The sequence below is a fragment of the Tiliqua scincoides genome, chromosome 3, assembly GCF_035046505.1.
Source record: "Tiliqua scincoides isolate rTilSci1 chromosome 3, rTilSci1.hap2, whole genome shotgun sequence".
Lineage (NCBI taxonomy): Eukaryota > Metazoa > Chordata > Lepidosauria > Squamata > Scincidae > Tiliqua > Tiliqua scincoides.
In genome coordinates, this window is record NC_089823.1 from 62,351,511 (window position 1) to 62,367,626 (window position 16,116).

Genomic DNA, 16,116 nt, shown 5'->3' on the forward strand with positions numbered 1-16,116 from the left:
ATGTCAGATGCAAGGGAAGGCACCAGGATAAGGTCTCTTGTTATCTGTTGTGCTCCCTGGAGCATTTGGTGGGCCGCTGTGAGATACAGGAAGTTGGACTAGATGGGCCTATAGCCTGATCCAGCGGGGCTGTTCTTATGAATTTGAATGTGGCTCGGAATGATTGTTCTACATGTTTTCCCACTGGAAGCCTATATTCCAAAATTCCATACCATTACAGAATTTTCAAAAATATGGGTTGAATTTCTGATCCATTGCAAACAGTACTGCTTGCAAAACAGAAAATCAGGTGAACTTCATGACTAAGCAGAGACTAACTGCATCCACTATACCACACTGGCTCTCAACTGTGGCAAAGGGTCAAAAAATGCTGTGGAACTTTTAACAAAACGCACAACTCTATCTTGTAAAAGCACCCACAAAAACAGAAGCTGCACCTATACTGGTATTTTGCAGCAACACTCTGACATCCACACCTTGGTGCCAAGATGCCACTGATAAGGAGGTGAAAATGAGGGCAAAACTAAGAAGTAGGTTCAGTTAAACTTGTCTCTTGAAGGATGGGATATTTGATCCCATGTCACCTGCTCTTTTAAGTAATGTTTGGGTAAAAAGAACAAGTCAAACCCTGTCTATGCTTTGATCTCTAAGCTTGGTTTAGTTTTATCACTTAAAATCAATAGCATTAAAACTTTTAACGTTTAAAATATTTTACTTCATTCAGGGAAGAGAATTGAATGAAAGCAAACATTTTAGGGGTATGATTTTTGTTCTCTCTTGTTTCTAAGACACACTTGTAAGCTACAGTTGAACTATCCTCCTGGAAAAACCTCTGTTTTAATAGTAACTAGAAGCAGCAATCAGGAAAGGATTGGTCTGATAAATTTAGGTTTCAATGCAAAACAATTAAATTTACATGCCAGCTAGAATACTTGGTCAAATCTAATGAAATTAACCAGTTTGACCATAAGGAAACCTTTGGCATTTCAATTTATTTAAGCTTCCAGGTCAGCATGGGTGTTGTAGCAATTGCTCCACTCAGTAATGAAGGAAAAACAAAGATTGAATTTCATGTCTACACATTTATCTAACAAATGACCCGTTTGTGTAGTCACATAGTCATCTCCTGTTAGTTTTCCCATAATTATGCCTGATCAGGTCAAATGAAATGTCAGATACATCACTGATAGAATCTCTCTCTGAGATTTACAAAACTTCAATTTACCCTCAAGGCTAAAAGTTATGCTCCCTCTTTCTTGCTGTGGGGGTCTGTATTCTTCTGTAAGAACCAACACTTTCTATAGGTTAAATGCATATTATGGACACATTAGGGTTTTTATCTCACACTTTGTTAGCAGTTAAAGTTTATATTTTAATTTTCCATGGGTAACTAAGTATGAGTGATGGACCAAGCTCCAGAAAGCATTCTCCATGTACGTACTGAGGGTTTTCTGGCATTACCATAGGTTCTCATCCAGGAGCATGTACACACTCAAAGCTGCTTGCTTCAGAGCAGCACATGATGGAACATAGGAAATATATATTCTGTTTCACACTGAGACCTCAGAGAATCATGCTATACTCATCTACATATGGGACAGGAAACAATCTTTCACATATTCCCTAAAGGAACAAAAGAATTGTTTTTGGAAAAGAATCTGAGGCTGTAATCCCATCTTTGCTTACCTGGGAATAATCCCCCTTGAACACAATGAGACTTACTTCTGAATAGACATGAAAAGGATTGGGTTCTGAATTATACAATGGCTCTAAAATTTGGTACTGGCTGCAAATGATTACAAAAACTTTAACGTACTGAAACAAGAACCACTCTGCTACTGAATGCCCAGTTCTAGAACATTTTCACAATATCCCATCACATCCTATATGCGGAATCCTTTATATGCACATACTATTTCTAGTTTTCACAGAAATAATTGATAATTCTATAACTGTGGCAAAGAAAGAAGTAACACCCCAAAACACTCTGTGCAAAAAGACAATCTCAGATGGGATCCTCTGAAATGGGAACTGATGCAGTATCGAGAGTTACCATTCAGAAGAAATTGTGGAAACTTGTTCATCTCACCTTCAGCCCTCTCCTCCTTGCCTAAACTAGGGATGAGAGGGGATAAGGTTTTGGGCTGCCTATGAAGCAACAGGGGTTGGTTAAAGAGTCCAAAGCATTAAATAAAGTGACCTACACTAAAGCTCCCACTAACCAGCATTTACTACCTACATCACAACATTTCCTGGGTGACAAAGATCCAATAGCAGCTTTTATTCTTGCTTCCCTCACCCCATTTTATCTTGTTTACCATGCTTAAAACCCAAAATGGCTGCCCTAGTTCTCTGCTGGCATCTTCAGGATTTTTCTTCTTCATCAGTAAAACGAAGAAGCAGTAGGGAGAGACTAGAAACCACAAATTAGCTTTGATATTGTTTGATTTGGGGAAAGGGCAACTTCCAAATGCTCTCTAGCTGCGACAGCCAAAGACATAGAAAGCAGATACAGCATAGAACAGCACAGAAATAACTCTTTAGCAATATTTGTTGTTTAATAATACATTTTGGTTGGTGTTCAAATGGGTGGTGTGGTGACATGCTGTTGCGCTCATGGGATTCTTCCTCAAGTGGAAGGAACCCTTGAGAAAGAGCATCTCTCTGCTTGCAAATAGCTTCTGACAAAGGCATACCAGTGTGCTAAAGGTTTCAAGTCCCCCTTTTGAAAGGTTATTTCCAAAATATTTTGAAGGTGTCTTAAGTTTTTTAAAAAATGGATTTTTGAATAAATATTTAAAAAGCATTCTGAATGTTTATTGGCAACGGAGCTATTTAGAAATTTTTTATACAGTATACACCTAGGTATAGCAGCACAAGTTCTTCCACTGCAAAAAAAGTATACATTAATTCAAATGCAGTTGAGCATTGTCTTAGGCCTTTTTAACATTACAATCTACCCAAGACAAGAAAAAGTCAACAGGTCTAGTTTATGCGGAAATAGAAGGTCACTGCCAGATTTGTGAGGAGTCCTGAACACAAAATCTGTCAGAGGCTCCATTTTTTTTATATGAAGGAACCAGCTAACCCCTGCTTTCACTTAAAAAACAAACAAACAGGCAATGGAAGGAGAACTGCCTTCTTGTCTGAGGCCTCAACTGCCTGGCTTTTGGCAGGAGATGGAAGAAGAGTTCTCCTTCAAGCTGCAAGTGTAGCAGCTCCTGTGCCCCATTCCATTGCTTGGTAGGCTTATCGGACAATAGAGAAGGATGCAGTCTCTGCAGCAGTCTACCTTCTTCCCTGGGCAACAACCATTTAAAAATTCCCAGATACCCCAGTCCTTGACTCTGTCAGGGCAGCGCATGTGGAAGTTAAAAATGTATGGTGAAAGGAAGAAGGATGGGGCATTAACACTTCCCTCCTTCTGCATTGCCCTGTAAGACACCACAGCAGGTAGATGGTGCATAGCTGAGCATAGGCATGGGCCCCTGGGCTGTGACTGGCCCAGACCGATGTCTTGGGCTACTGCAGGCAGCACCTCAGGAGAAGAGAAGTAGCCCGGCAACGGGGCGACTTTACCCAAAGGTAAAAATGTTCGTGTGGAGCGCTGAGCCCTGCACGAATGCTTTGGATCCGGTGGAACGACCCGCCTCCCTCCACCCACTTCCCTGGAACACCTCCTCTGCACCCCCGCTTTCCTCACCATGGCTCAGCAGTCTGTGCGACAACCGAGTGGTGGAGGCCGGGTGCACACCCAGCGCAGGGCCAGCATGGGTGCTGACCTGGCATTAGGCCTCACAAACGTGCTTTACGGCATGTTTGCAATAGTGCGCACCAGCATTAAGCCGGCGCATAAAGCTCAGGATTGGGCTCTAAGCCATTTATGTGTATGTAATCTTACAGAAGGCAATTGTTTTAATAATTAATGCTTTCATCCCAGTCATTTTTATTTTTTCCATACAAATTTGTTTAAAAAAGCAATAAGGCATATTCTTTAATCAGTTTCTACTGCAAACCCCTCTGCCTTTCAGGAAAAACATTTTGTTGACTTCACTGATTGGAATATCCCTTAATGCAGGGATGGCGTCGTCTTGGGGTTTCTTCAGTTTTTGATTCTTTGCATAGTGGTCTGTTCAAAATGAAAGAAAAAGAATGTTCATCATCCTTTTGGTTTATTTAAGACATGTTATCATAAAAATGTAAATATTAAAGCAAAAGATAGTTAATTCTTCCAACAAGCCAGTGTACATACTCCAGATTCTCAAAAGACTTCAACCCAAGTTTCATTTTGAGCTTCAAGATATGTGGTACTGATTTTGTATAGACATCTTTGCCACAAAAATGACAAAAAATAAGGGCTGATCTATATACAGGTTGCATCTCATTATTTGTGAGGGTTCCGTTCCCAGAACTCATGTGGATGGCAAAAAAATCGCACTAAAGCAATTCAATTTAAAAGACAAAGTCCCTTTGATGACCTTTTGTAATGCACACAGAGGCAGTCTCTCTCCAGGGGCTTAGGCTTCACTACCGGGCAACAATTCCTCCCTTCACCAGGAGCCCCAGCAAAGGGGAAAGAATGGAGAAGGTGATAACAACTGCCATTCAGCCTTCTTTCAGGAGCTCATGGGGAAGGGAGGTGTGAAGCCTGCAGAGAGAATGATTGATGGATTGTCAACCGGCTGCCCTCTCTCGCATTATTAAATTACTGTTTTCCTTTAATTCATGGGTGTCCAAACATTTTGGCAGGAGGGCCACATCATCTCTCTGACACTGTGGGTAAAAAAAGAATTTACATTTAAAATTTGAATAAATTTACATAAATGAATATATTAGAGATGGAACATGAATGAATGAAGGTCTTGCAGTAGCTCAAGGTCTATAAAAGGCCTTGCACAAAGCAAGGCCAGCCTTTTCTTTACTGCCGTTGCTGCATCACAGACGTGAAACACCAAGTAGTGGTGGGAACCCTCGTCCCACAGCTCAGGTGAAAGGTCGAACAGTTGTCCTCACACTGAGAGCAGTTGAGTCAGGCCAGCATGGTCTCCAGGAAGTCTCTGGAGGGCCAGCAGCTCATTGGAATCTGGGGGCTCCCCATGGGCTATATTGGCAGCCCGAGGGCCGCGGTTTAGGCACCAAAACATTTTGGCAGGAGGGCCACATCATCTCTCTGACACTGTGTTGGGGGCCAGGAAAAAAAGAATGTACAAATTAAAATTTGAATAAATTTACATAAATGAATATATTAGAGATGGAATTTATATTAATGAATGAAGGTCTTGCAGTAGCTCAAGGCCTATAAAAGCCCATGCACAAAGCAAGGCCAGCCTTTCCTTCACTGCCACTGCCGCATCACAGACATGAAACAGTAAGTAGTGGAGGAAGTCCTTGTCCCACTGCTCAGGTGAGAGGTTGAACAGTTGTTGTCTTGCTGAGAGCAGTTGTTTTGGGCCAGCATGGGCTCCAGCAAGTCTCTGGAGGGCCAGAGGCTCACTGGAGACTGGGGGCTCCCCAAGGGCCATATTGGCAGCCCCTGTGGGCCACAAGAGGCCCCCGGGTTGGGGTTTGGGCACCCTGATTTAAAGGGTACTTATCAGCGTTGAGATACAAAAATCTGCAGATTCCCCCCCCCCGTGAAAAATCTGTGAATAATTAGGTTATACCTGTAATCACTTGCATGACTGTCTCTGTACAAAAGTAAAAAGCAGTTTTTTAAACTGTGATTTTAAAGGGATGGATTTTTTCCCCTTCTCCAGGGATCAGCACATCCTTCTCATTTGCAGTGGCCATTCGTGTTGAGTCAAATTTGTGTATAACAAGGTTGGACCTGTATTCAACAAGAAGTCTGTGGCATAATCCCTGTGCGACTGTACCATTTCAGGATGCAAATAGTTAAGTATATGATTGAATGTTCAAATACCCTGGGAATCTGCTCAGGTAGAGGAATGGTGGGGTATAAATCTTTTTTTTTTTTTTTAATTAATTAAATAAATAAATAGTTCCCTCATGAAAGAACTCTTCCCTGCCAAGAGCTAACCGGCAAACAGAAGGATTCTTTCAGATATGCTCATTTTCAACATGGAGAGAACTTTTAAAGCAGCATTCAACTTCTCTCCCACTTGCCTGTTAAGACTGATATTTATGGTTCTGCTTCATAGGAACACAAGTTGCCTTAAATGGAGTCAGATGACAGAGCTTCAGCCCTGGCGTTTTAGATTTCATTATAGAATTTTCATATTCAGGGTTATTTTATGAAATTATCTTGTATTGGTACAAAACTGAACAATTGTGGAAAGACAGCCTATAAACTTTCTAAATATATAAATAACTCCCCACTTGTATTTTCAAGTCTCAGGAGGTACTAGGCGACTTTTTTCAGTGTATAGATCAGTGTTTCTCAACCAGTGGTACTTGAAGTAGTGTCTATTGGTATGTGCAGGACATCCAAAACCCAACTGTCTGGCAGGAAGAGCAGCAATGCAACAGGACAAGTGGCAGTAGAAGGTTCAGCTCAACAGGCAGAACTCTAGAGTGTGCGTTTCACACTCCCTTTTTGCAAAACTGCCTTCCTGTCCATCGTGAGCCTCTAACCAGTGTTTGTTGCATTGTATGTGGTCTCCCAATCTGGAAGTAACTGGTGATGACATCATCACCAGTTACTTCTGTTGGTATTTCCAATAGGAGGACCATGTGGAGTGGTACAATGGGGAACAAATGTTGGGAAACACTGGTGTAGATAAACTCTAGATACCCAAAGTAGGATCACAGCCTATTGATGAACTAATAATAATAATAACTTTATTTTTACCCCGCCTTTCTCCCCGAAGGGACTCAAGGCAGCTTACAACATATTAAAAACATAATTTAAAAACAAATAAAAACATATTTAAAAAAATTTAATTTAATTAAAAAAAAAATAAATACTAGAGAAGCTTTTGAAATTATCTCAGTGAAAAGCTTGTTCTCATCCATGTGTTCAGCAGGTTGTGTTACATGCAAGTAGCCTGTCACAAATACAGATTACTAGAATACCTATAACAAAGCTTTCTCTACATACACTCAGGCAACAATCCTATACACCTTCTCTGGGAATTAAATCTCATTGAACACAATGGGACTTACTTCTGAGTAAATCTATATAGGATTGTGCTGTCAAAAGCTCATGTGTATATGAACCAGACCTATGAGAATGTTTTTTTTATACTGATCAAGCTATAGGGAGTTATAAGATAACAATGACAGCAGCTGGAGCAAATCCTGAAACATTCAAGATCATTCATTCATTACCTGCAAGCTCTAGGCCCTTGGCTATGGTAACGTTATGCTTTTACGCAATCCTTCTATACATTTATTCTCTTATTTTTAACTAAACTAGTATGGATGTTTACATCTCAGAACTGTGGTTATTTGAAAGCTGTAAAACAAAGAGGACACAAGTACCAGATAATTAAAATTACCTGTAATGGTGTGCGTAGAATTCAAGGGAGCAGTACTCATCATGTTAATACCGAAGAGGAGTACATAGCCTATTCCCAGACTAACTAAAAGATATATCGGCAAAGCAACAGCCCAGAATCTGTGAAATGAAATACTACTTTAAGTAGTGTCATCACACATAGAATCTGATAGACACTTTTAAAAAACCATTCAAGCCCTAAATGAAATGAGGGCTTACCTAAAGATTTAATTTTAAAATATTTCTCCCTCTGGGAGGTGCCCAGGGAAGCTCACAGAAAATTGTAATTCAGTGAACCACTGAACGGACTGAGATTCAACAGACTTCAGAAATAACTGTCTGCTTCTTTAGAAAGAAAGTCATATGCTTTGCACATGCACATTGTCATAAATGCATTGAGTTTTAACAGAGTTTCAGAATCAACAGAAATCCCTTCTCCACACAAGTCTATTAAATCAAGGATTCACTGTACAATGATTAAAAGCAACAAAATCAAGAAAAGTCACTAGAAAAGAACAACTAACATGATCAGATCTGGACCTCATTCCCTTTGACATGATAATTTATAAAATTATGGTGGATGTCTGAGAATGAGCCTACCACGTGGGAAAGGGTACCAGTATGACCATCTCCTGGTGAGTGGAGAAGCAAGAACATGTGAGGGAGGGCTGTTAAGAAGGGAAATGGGGCAGGAAGAGACAGGGATAGCCATTAGCTCCAGGGGATATAAACACCTGGGTGTGGCTAATGAGGAGAGCAGTCTCCAACTGAGGGCAGCCAGGCCATTGAGCTCTGGGAGGCTTGTGGGGCCAGCCCAGAGACAGAAGAAGTAACCCAGGTGGAGGACCGTGGGGGTGGAGTGCAACCCCCTCCCCTAGGGCAGTTTGAGACTTTGAAGGAGCAGGTTAGCTCAGAAGGGAGGCCTCCAGTGGGCTGATCGGCAGGGAAACCACAAGGACATTCAGGGCCTCGGACTGACTTAGGACCCCAGGGCCCACAGCAGCAAGGCAGACAGAAGAATTTGGGAGATTCTTCGCTTCCTCCCATAGCATGAGACTCAGAACACCCCTCTCTCCAAATGAAATAGACTGGCAGTAGGTTCATTATTGACAAAAGACGAATGTTTATGTAACAGAGAAATTGTGGCATTTACTGTTGTAGGATATGGTGATGGCCACTAGCCTAAAGGTATTTTTTAAAGGGTGAGAGAGAACTGGCTCCAGATTTTCCAAAACCTGAGTCAGTGTATCAAATGTTGGCTCTGACAAAAACCTGGTGATTAATTATCTTACTGCTTGTACCACTCCCTGAACTGGAAAAGAAAGAGGGTGAAGGAGCTCCTAACCTCTCCTCTCCTCCTCCATCTCCCTCTTCCTTATCCAATTTAGGAAGTGGGAGGAAGAGGAGGAGCAGTAAAAACAATGTAGTGGATAGAGGTGGCTGTCAGTTCTACTCTGCTACCTGAGCAAACACCTCAGTTGGCTTCATGGATGAATGAGCTCTGAGGTTAGACCAACTTATGAAAGACAAGTCTATGTTAGTTTAAAATAACCACATTTCAGAGATATACTGCCCCGGACAACAGATGCTGGGGACATAAAGTGCAGGAATATTGTCTGAAGGAATGGAGGAAACATAAAAGTTGTCTTCAGGTTCTATCTGCAGGGCTTCCTAGAGACAACTAGCTGGTTACTGTTGGAAACAGTACTTTTCACAGAAAGCCATTTTGAAAGTAGTATGAAATTTTCTTATATAAATGAGGTTGTGATAGTTGAACAAGAAGGAGGTCCCACTGAACTCTACAGTATTCATTTCTGAGTAGACATGTACAGGATTGGACTGGAAGTATCTTTAGAGTTGATAATATTAATGAGAAAATTTAAACCTACTTTTGAGGCCAATATGTTAATCCCAATGAGAACAGCCAGGATCCAGGTACATAGGCCCACACAAGGTACAGAACTGCAAACATAGAACAAGGAGACTGAACAATTAAAGACAAGTATGATTCAACTTTGTGACACAAAATTTATCCTTCATGAAAGGAAATAAACCTGCAACTATAAAAGACTCTATGAATTTTTATATGGTCACTAAATTCTTAGAATGTTCAATACCCTATGAGCTCACCTAAATCTGCAATCCTAAACATATTTCTTAGAGAATAATCCCTACTGAACACAGTGGCATTTCTGAGTAATCACACAAAGGATTGTGCTGCAGGAAGATGTTCACAGTCTTTTTTAATTTCAGTGTTCACTGTTATCAAAAGTTTTGCAAGAGGACAAACAATTCTAATTAAAAAGGTAATTGAAAAACTAATTATATTTGAGCAACAAGACTGCAATTTTGTAAACTTTACCACCACCAAAGCCCACTATTGCAATTAATCTTGAAAAACATATTAGATACTTAAGTAGAATAGTTTGAAATAATTACAGTAGTACATTTCTATCCATACAGTTATGCATCTTGTTTCTCTTTCTGCTCATCCAACTGTTTGATTATATATAAACTATCAGAGACACTGACTCTTCAGTCTAAATATATGGACCACTGACATGCCCAGATTTCACGAGGATTCCCGTAACTTTAAGCCTATGGTCCTATATAGGTCCCAATGAATTGTATGGGATATATTTCCAAATAAAAATACATGGGTTTGAGCACTAAAAGTTGTATAGAAAGGGAAAGTCTGTTAGGCCTCTCCTATCATTTCAGCATATTGCTAAAAGTTTATTAAATTATTCAAATAGCTATTGACAGTCCAAAGGGTTTCCCATTCTATTAAAAAATATTGTTGAAGTGCTTTCAAACCAAGGCACTATCTCTAATACAAAATTAAAACATTCAACAGCCTTATAGGCACTTCGAGTACTCAGATCCTATACAGTTGCAAGAAAGCCCCAGTGAGTTCAATGTGATTTATTTTCAAGTGTGCTTGGGATGGCAGTCTGGAAGCTTCAGTAGCCCTTGCTAGGATCTGAACCCAGTAAGCTTAGTTGGCCATGATTCCAAAGCGTTTTTGTTTTTGGTCCTAGAATCATTCTTCTCACCACCATCCTACATTTAAACTCCTGGTAACTTAAAAATCACTAAAAGGCATATTAGGTAGAACAATAGTATAACTTTGAACAGAAAACATAAGGAAATGAAATGTCCAAGGTGCACATAAGAAACATCTTCTATGCATATAAAGGCCTTTGTTGGATTGCAGTCATCACATTGGAATGAATGTTGGGTTTAACATGTTACTCAGTAACCAAACATACTCACTAAAGAGAAACTGGGAGCCTAAGTAAAGAACAAAACCATAAATGGCTCTTTCAGGCAATGGTGCTGGGGAGTTTTCAACCATGCTGGTCTTTCCTCTTTACCCTGAAAAATAGGGAGATAAAAAAACTATTAATGCTTTGCACTGTCTTTGTCTTTCTTCTGTAAGTTTCATAAAGCGTGTTAGTATTACAAAGCACTAACTTCTGTTTAATTTTCCACTCACTAGTTCAGGTACCACCAGTGTAAGCTAACTGGTTTATAAATACAATACATATACAAATAGGCAGTACCCCCTTTTAACAGACCTGTCTTTTGTTGAAGTAATACAGTATTTGAAGTTACACAGAATATTTCATTTAACTGGTGAATGAGTAACTTCCTAAGAATGAGTATGCTTATTGTAAATGCTAATATTTTGGTCAATTCAGATATACAGCGATATAATTACAAAATATTTAGCATTTTTGAACACATACACTGAATTAGTGACAGAATTATAATGAGGACTGAGTCCTTGGGATCATTATTAACATATCAATTCATTTTTATTTTAATCTCTTTCTCTCTCTCTCTTTCTCTCTCTCTCTCTCAAGTATAGCAATCTTCTCCCAGACATGGAGCAGACTAGAGTTCTTTCTCCTGAACAAAGAATTGTGGAATAGCTACCAATTACCTTTTTCACTGAGAAAAGATAGCACAGATCAAAAAACACCTTAGTAACACATCTCATTGTCTGGATACCCCCAAAAAGCTACCAGAGAATACTTCTTGGTTTAACTCAGATCTTATTCTGAGTGAAGAAAGTTAAGGGTTTTGAGTTCTAAAAGAAGCACGATCGCCCCCTTTAAGGAGGTGATCGAAGTTTGTTATGCCTGACCAGGACACGAGAGCCCCTCCCCAAGGGGGAGGTGTAGGGGGCTGGGTTGGGCAGTTACGGTGAGGGGACGAGACCCAGCCCTCTTCCTCTTTGTGCACGTGGGCACTGTGGGAATACCCACCCGCCCGCCCTAGAGACAGTCTGAGTTTAACTGGTCGCCGTTCGGGGCCGGGTAGGAATTTTTTGCTGCCTGCCAAGATTGGCCAAGGGGCAGGCAGTTTTTTCGCCTACCCCAGACTGTTAAGGGCTAGGGGTTACACCCCCCTGTTTACAAACTGCCATCGGTCACTTTAAGAGGGCAGGTGGTGCGGGTTTGGAGGCGTGAATGGGACTCTGGCATGCACCTTCAGGTGGCTCAGGCAGGGCAGAACCCTATTTCAGTCCTCAGTGGCTTGGCGGCACGAGGACTTGGACGGGGCCCTGGCCGGGATAGCAGATCCCACCTCAGAGGCTTAGCGGCTCGAGGTGGTGCAGGCTGCGGTCCAGCTGCCTTCCCCTTAAGGGATAGACATGGACGAGACGCGCCGTCCCAGCAGCGGGGCGCGACTCGGAGTCGGGTGCATGCCCACCTGGGGGCAGAGGTTTCTGGTACCGCCCAGAGGTCCCCTCCCCGCACCACAAGGGGCTTTCGTTGCCTCGGGTACTGCAGGTCTCAGCCTCTGCTCCTCTTGTTTATGTTAAATAAAGTGGCCCTTTCTCCCATATCTATTGTCTCGAGTGTTCATTGGACAGTGCGGGAACAAACACCCCTACTGTGATGTTCTTGCAGATTCTGAACCAGGACCCCAGTTGTTCTTGATGCTACCAGTCTCTAACTTGCCAGGGCCTCACTATCTGCAAGGCTTTAGGGACTGAGGACTCTCCCTTCCAGTAATCTGATCCTTTTCCAGAATTTAGGACAGAATTGTAGTATAGGCAATATATCTCTTTAAGGAAAACTGGGCTTATTTACCAAATTCTCTCTCTCAGGTATTTCAGCAATGTAATTCAGTAGTGATTATTTGCTGAATCACAACTCAAATGCTTCCCCCCACCCTACATACACACTGCATGGTTTGGGGCTTGCTTTTAGGGCATGATTTATACACACACACACACACACACACACACACACACACACGTTCAGGTTATGAGAATTAAACATTATAAGGAGTTTTATATTATAGAACAGGGGTGTCCAAAGTTTTTATCATCTGTCTGACATTGTGTCCGGGGCCAGGGAAAAAAGAATTTACATTTAAAATTTGAATAAATTTACATAAGTTTACATAAATGAATATATTAAAGATGAACTTCTATGAACAAATGAAGGACTTTCAATAGCTCAAGGCCTATAAAAGGCCTTGCACAAAGCAAGGCTGGCCTTTCCTTTTCTGCCACTACTGCATCACAGATGTGAAACAACAAGCAGTGGAGAGTGCCCTCATCCCACAGCTCACGTGAGAGGTTAAACAGTCGCCCTCACACTGACAGCAGTTGCATCGGGTCAGTGTGGGCTCCAACAAATCTCCAGAGGGCCAGAGGCTCATTGGAGACTAGGGGCTCCCCAAGGGCTGCATTGAGAGGCCTTGAGGGCCACAAGTGGCCCCAGGGCCAGGGTTTGGGCACCCCTCTTATAGTTAAAGAAGGGAAAGTTCCTTATTTTTTGTGTTATGATAACTAACATTAATGAAGCAATTATGTCCATTTTAAGGGGATCTGGTGTTCTTTTTGTATAAATGGGTGCCAGCTTGGGGGCTCAGAAATGCATAAACACTTTTCCCATTGAAATTAATGGTAATTCCATTTTTGACTTAAGAACTTCACCCTAGGAGGGGTTTTTCAGGAATGAAACTCTCATAAGGCAGAGGAAGATTGTACTTAGGGGGCAGCTTACCTCCTCCTCCTCTCCCATTCAGCAGGGAATTTCAAAGCAAACCCCCTTCCCACTTTTATAAAAAAACATAAATGGTGTTGGAGGAAGAACTATACCCTGAATTCTGACTTCACACAGACAGAACTCAGAAAGCAGCATATGTCCAACAGAAAATAGTTTCTGCTTGTGGCACTTACACAGGCATATTCCAGTACAAATGCAATCCACTGTCGCAGTGTATCACTGGGCTGGGAAAAGAGCTGAAACAGAGTGGCTGCCCTGTGACTACTGCTGCTGCTTTTTGCTCCTCGAGGGAACACCTTCTGCCAAACCAGAGCTATGGCAAAATCCTGGGAACCTCCACTGATTTCTATGAGCAGCTCTCACTTCCTCCTGAAGAGCAAGGAGAGAACACCTACAAAAAGACTGTCCTTTCACACTAAGTGCAACACTAACAAAATACTAAGTAGAATACCAACAAAATACCAAATGCTTTTTTAAAAAGTAAGCGCAATAATAACAAAATACTGTTAGTATTTTCTTAGTATTATGCTTAGCATTAATAAGTGTTTTTAATACTACGCATAATACTAAGATACTGTTTTTTAATGCTAAGCATAATGCTAAGAAAACACTAAGTGTCCACGCAGGGTCTTGTTAAAAGCAGAACGCACTGCCTTTCCCGGTGCTCCAAAAGAAGCAGACGGCAGCAGCTGGTGTCGAAGGCGTTTCCCGGGAAGGACTAGGAGGACTTCCCCACTGGAGGCGCTGCTGCCGACACCTCCTGAGCTGCCAGGACGTTTCTCCAGCGAGGACAGCGGACAGTCTAGAAAACCCGTGTGCTGCTGAATGAGGAGATGCGGGGAGGAGGGGAACAGCCCCTGCGCTGAAGGAGAAGAGCGGAGAGAGCGCCGAGCAGGCTCCTGTGGCCTGCCAGGGAGGCGCTGGGGGACGCCCCGCGCCCTCCTCCTCAGGCCCCACAAAAAGCAGGCCCGGCGAGGCCGAGCACTTCCCCGCCACCCCGAGGGGCTCCAGCGCTCGCAGCTGAAGCACGTGAGCAGCACCTCAGGCGAGAGCACCGAGCAAAGACCCTCACGGGCCGCCCCCGCTCTAACCGTTTCCCACTAGTCACGTGCCGAGGGCTTACCTCGCCCACTGTTCTGCGCATGCGCTCCAGCGCACTCAAAGCCGAAACCCAGCCTAAACTCCCCCCAAACCGGCAAATCCCACGGCATGCCATGAGCGCATGCGCGTAGGTCTCGAAAGGTCACTTACTATTTTGCGCATGCGCCGCAAGGCACGAAAAGCCGAACCCTAGACTGAAAAACTCATAGACGGGCAATCGCGTGGTATATTGTGAGCTCATGCGTTTAAAGCACTCACAGCCTTAGACTACAAACTGCTAGACGTGCGATCCCGCGGCACGCGATGAGAGTTCCAGGAGTGCTGGGCGCATTTTGTTTGTACACAGGAGGCTCATGTGGTCGTCACCAGAGCGGAAGACGCAGCTGACCTTGGCCAACAAGGGAGGAATCCCGCCCTTTAGCTGTGATGGATGGACAGTGAAACTTGCGAGTCAAGCCAGAAGCTGGACAGAAACAGTGCTATTCTATGCGTGTCTACTCAGAAGTAAGCCCCATTCTAGTCAATGGGGCTTACTCCCAGGAAAGTGTGGAGAGGATTGTAGCCCCATCCTATGCGTGCCTACTCAAAACTAAGCCCCATTCTAGCCAACAGGGCTTACTCCCAAGTAAGTGTGCGTAGGATTGCAGCCTATAAGCCCAGGCCTCTGCATGTCCCATTACGGTCAATAGTGCTTCCTCCCAAGAAAATGTGCACTGGATTCTATGAACGCAGAGCGACCTCCACTGGAGGACCACCTCCTGCGTCACCACCGAGGCGGCCGAGGTAAAGCCCAGTTCATCCCTGGACCGGAAATGCGTGTTGAAGAGGTGTTGTGGCGCTCTAGGCTTTCCCACCTCTATGCCTTTTTTGAACTCGCGCCGGAAGGAAGCGGAAGGGAAAGGGCGGACTAGAGCCCAGTCCATCCGGTTTGGGGAGCTGCTCGAAGCGCCGGCGCAGCCAATCAGGAGGCGGAGCGGGGCGGGGAGCGGGTTGGGCTGGGTGCGGCGGCGCCAGCTACGTGGAGGGAGGCTGCGAGCTCGCGGAGAGGCGTGGAGGCGGACAAAGACTCAGCGTGGGCCGGTGAGGGGGGATCGGTGGCCGCGCGGGCGGCGGGTCTGGAGCTCCCGGGCGGCCGAGGTCCCTCTCCCTCCGCCGCTCTGGCCGCGGGGGGAGCTGCAGGGCTGTGGCGCATCGCGGCCTCTCCCGCCCCGGCAGAGGGTCTCTGTGGGACTTCGGCCCCTCCTGCACCGGTCTGGCGCGGGGGGGAGAGACCGCGGCACACGCCCGTGCGCGTCTCCTCGGAATCGAGCCCCGCCGCGTGCAGTAGGGCTTCCTCCCCGGTCAGTGTGCGCAGGGCTGCAGCCCGGGCTGTGCAGCACCACTGGCGCCTGCCTCCTCCCCGCCTTCACAGGCTCCGAGGCAGCAGTCCCTCCCACACCTTCTGGGAGGAGGCCCGTTGTCCAGAATGGGCTTACGTCTGAGTAGACGGGCATAGAGTTGGGTTCTCAGGCTGCAGTCCTCTCCACG

At 43.9% G+C, this 16,116-nt stretch overlaps 2 protein-coding genes across 8 annotated transcripts in view; one reads left to right on the top strand and one right to left on the bottom strand.

The window, feature by feature from the left end:
* Window positions 1-1,067: 1,067 nt before the first annotated feature.
* On the bottom strand, window positions 1,068-14,717 carry PIGP (phosphatidylinositol glycan anchor biosynthesis class P). Of its 4 annotated transcripts, XM_066620103.1 has the most exons (6): window positions 14,139-14,605; window positions 13,662-13,857; window positions 10,733-10,834; window positions 9,346-9,418; window positions 7,458-7,576; window positions 1,068-4,129 (listed from the first exon to the last, which is right to left on the bottom strand). In XM_066620103.1, the coding sequence occupies exons 3-6, from the start codon at window positions 10,812-10,814 to the stop codon at window positions 3,999-4,001; spliced, it is 405 nt and encodes a 134-aa protein (XP_066476200.1). In that variant the 5' UTR covers window positions 10,815-10,834; window positions 13,662-13,857; window positions 14,139-14,605; the 3' UTR covers window positions 1,068-3,998. The 4 variants fall into 4 exon arrangements, with proteins under 4 accessions (XP_066476200.1, XP_066476199.1, XP_066476201.1 ...); XM_066620102.1 differs by lacking the exons at window positions 13,662-13,857; window positions 14,139-14,605 and adding an exon at window positions 14,612-14,717; XM_066620104.1 differs by lacking the exon at window positions 13,662-13,857.
* An 881-nt stretch (window positions 14,718-15,598) lies between these two features.
* The window catches only part of TTC3 (tetratricopeptide repeat domain 3), a 71,930-nt gene continuing 71,412 nt past the window's right edge, over window positions 15,599-16,116 (top strand). For all 4 annotated transcript variants that reach the window (XM_066621170.1, XM_066621171.1, XM_066621172.1 and 1 more), the window contains exon 1: window positions 15,599-15,669. The gene's annotated coding sequence lies outside the window, so the exon portion shown is untranslated. The remainder of the gene's footprint in view (window positions 15,670-16,116) is intronic.

What these genes read in the sequence shown, in the direction of transcription:
- PIGP (XM_066620102.1), bottom strand. Translation starts at nt 10,814, where the DNA reads ATGGTTGAAAACTCCCCAGCACCATTGCCTGAAAGAGCCATTTATGGT. An exon ending in AGGCTCCCAGTTTCTCTTTA is followed by an intron (nt 9,419 to 10,732) that starts GTGAGTATGTTT and finishes CTATGTTTGCAG; the next exon opens with TTCTGTACCTTGTGTGGGCC. An exon ending in TTAACATATTGGCCTCAAAA is followed by an intron (nt 7,577 to 9,345) that starts GTAGGTTTAAAT and finishes TTCATTTCACAG; the next exon opens with ATTCTGGGCTGTTGCTTTGC.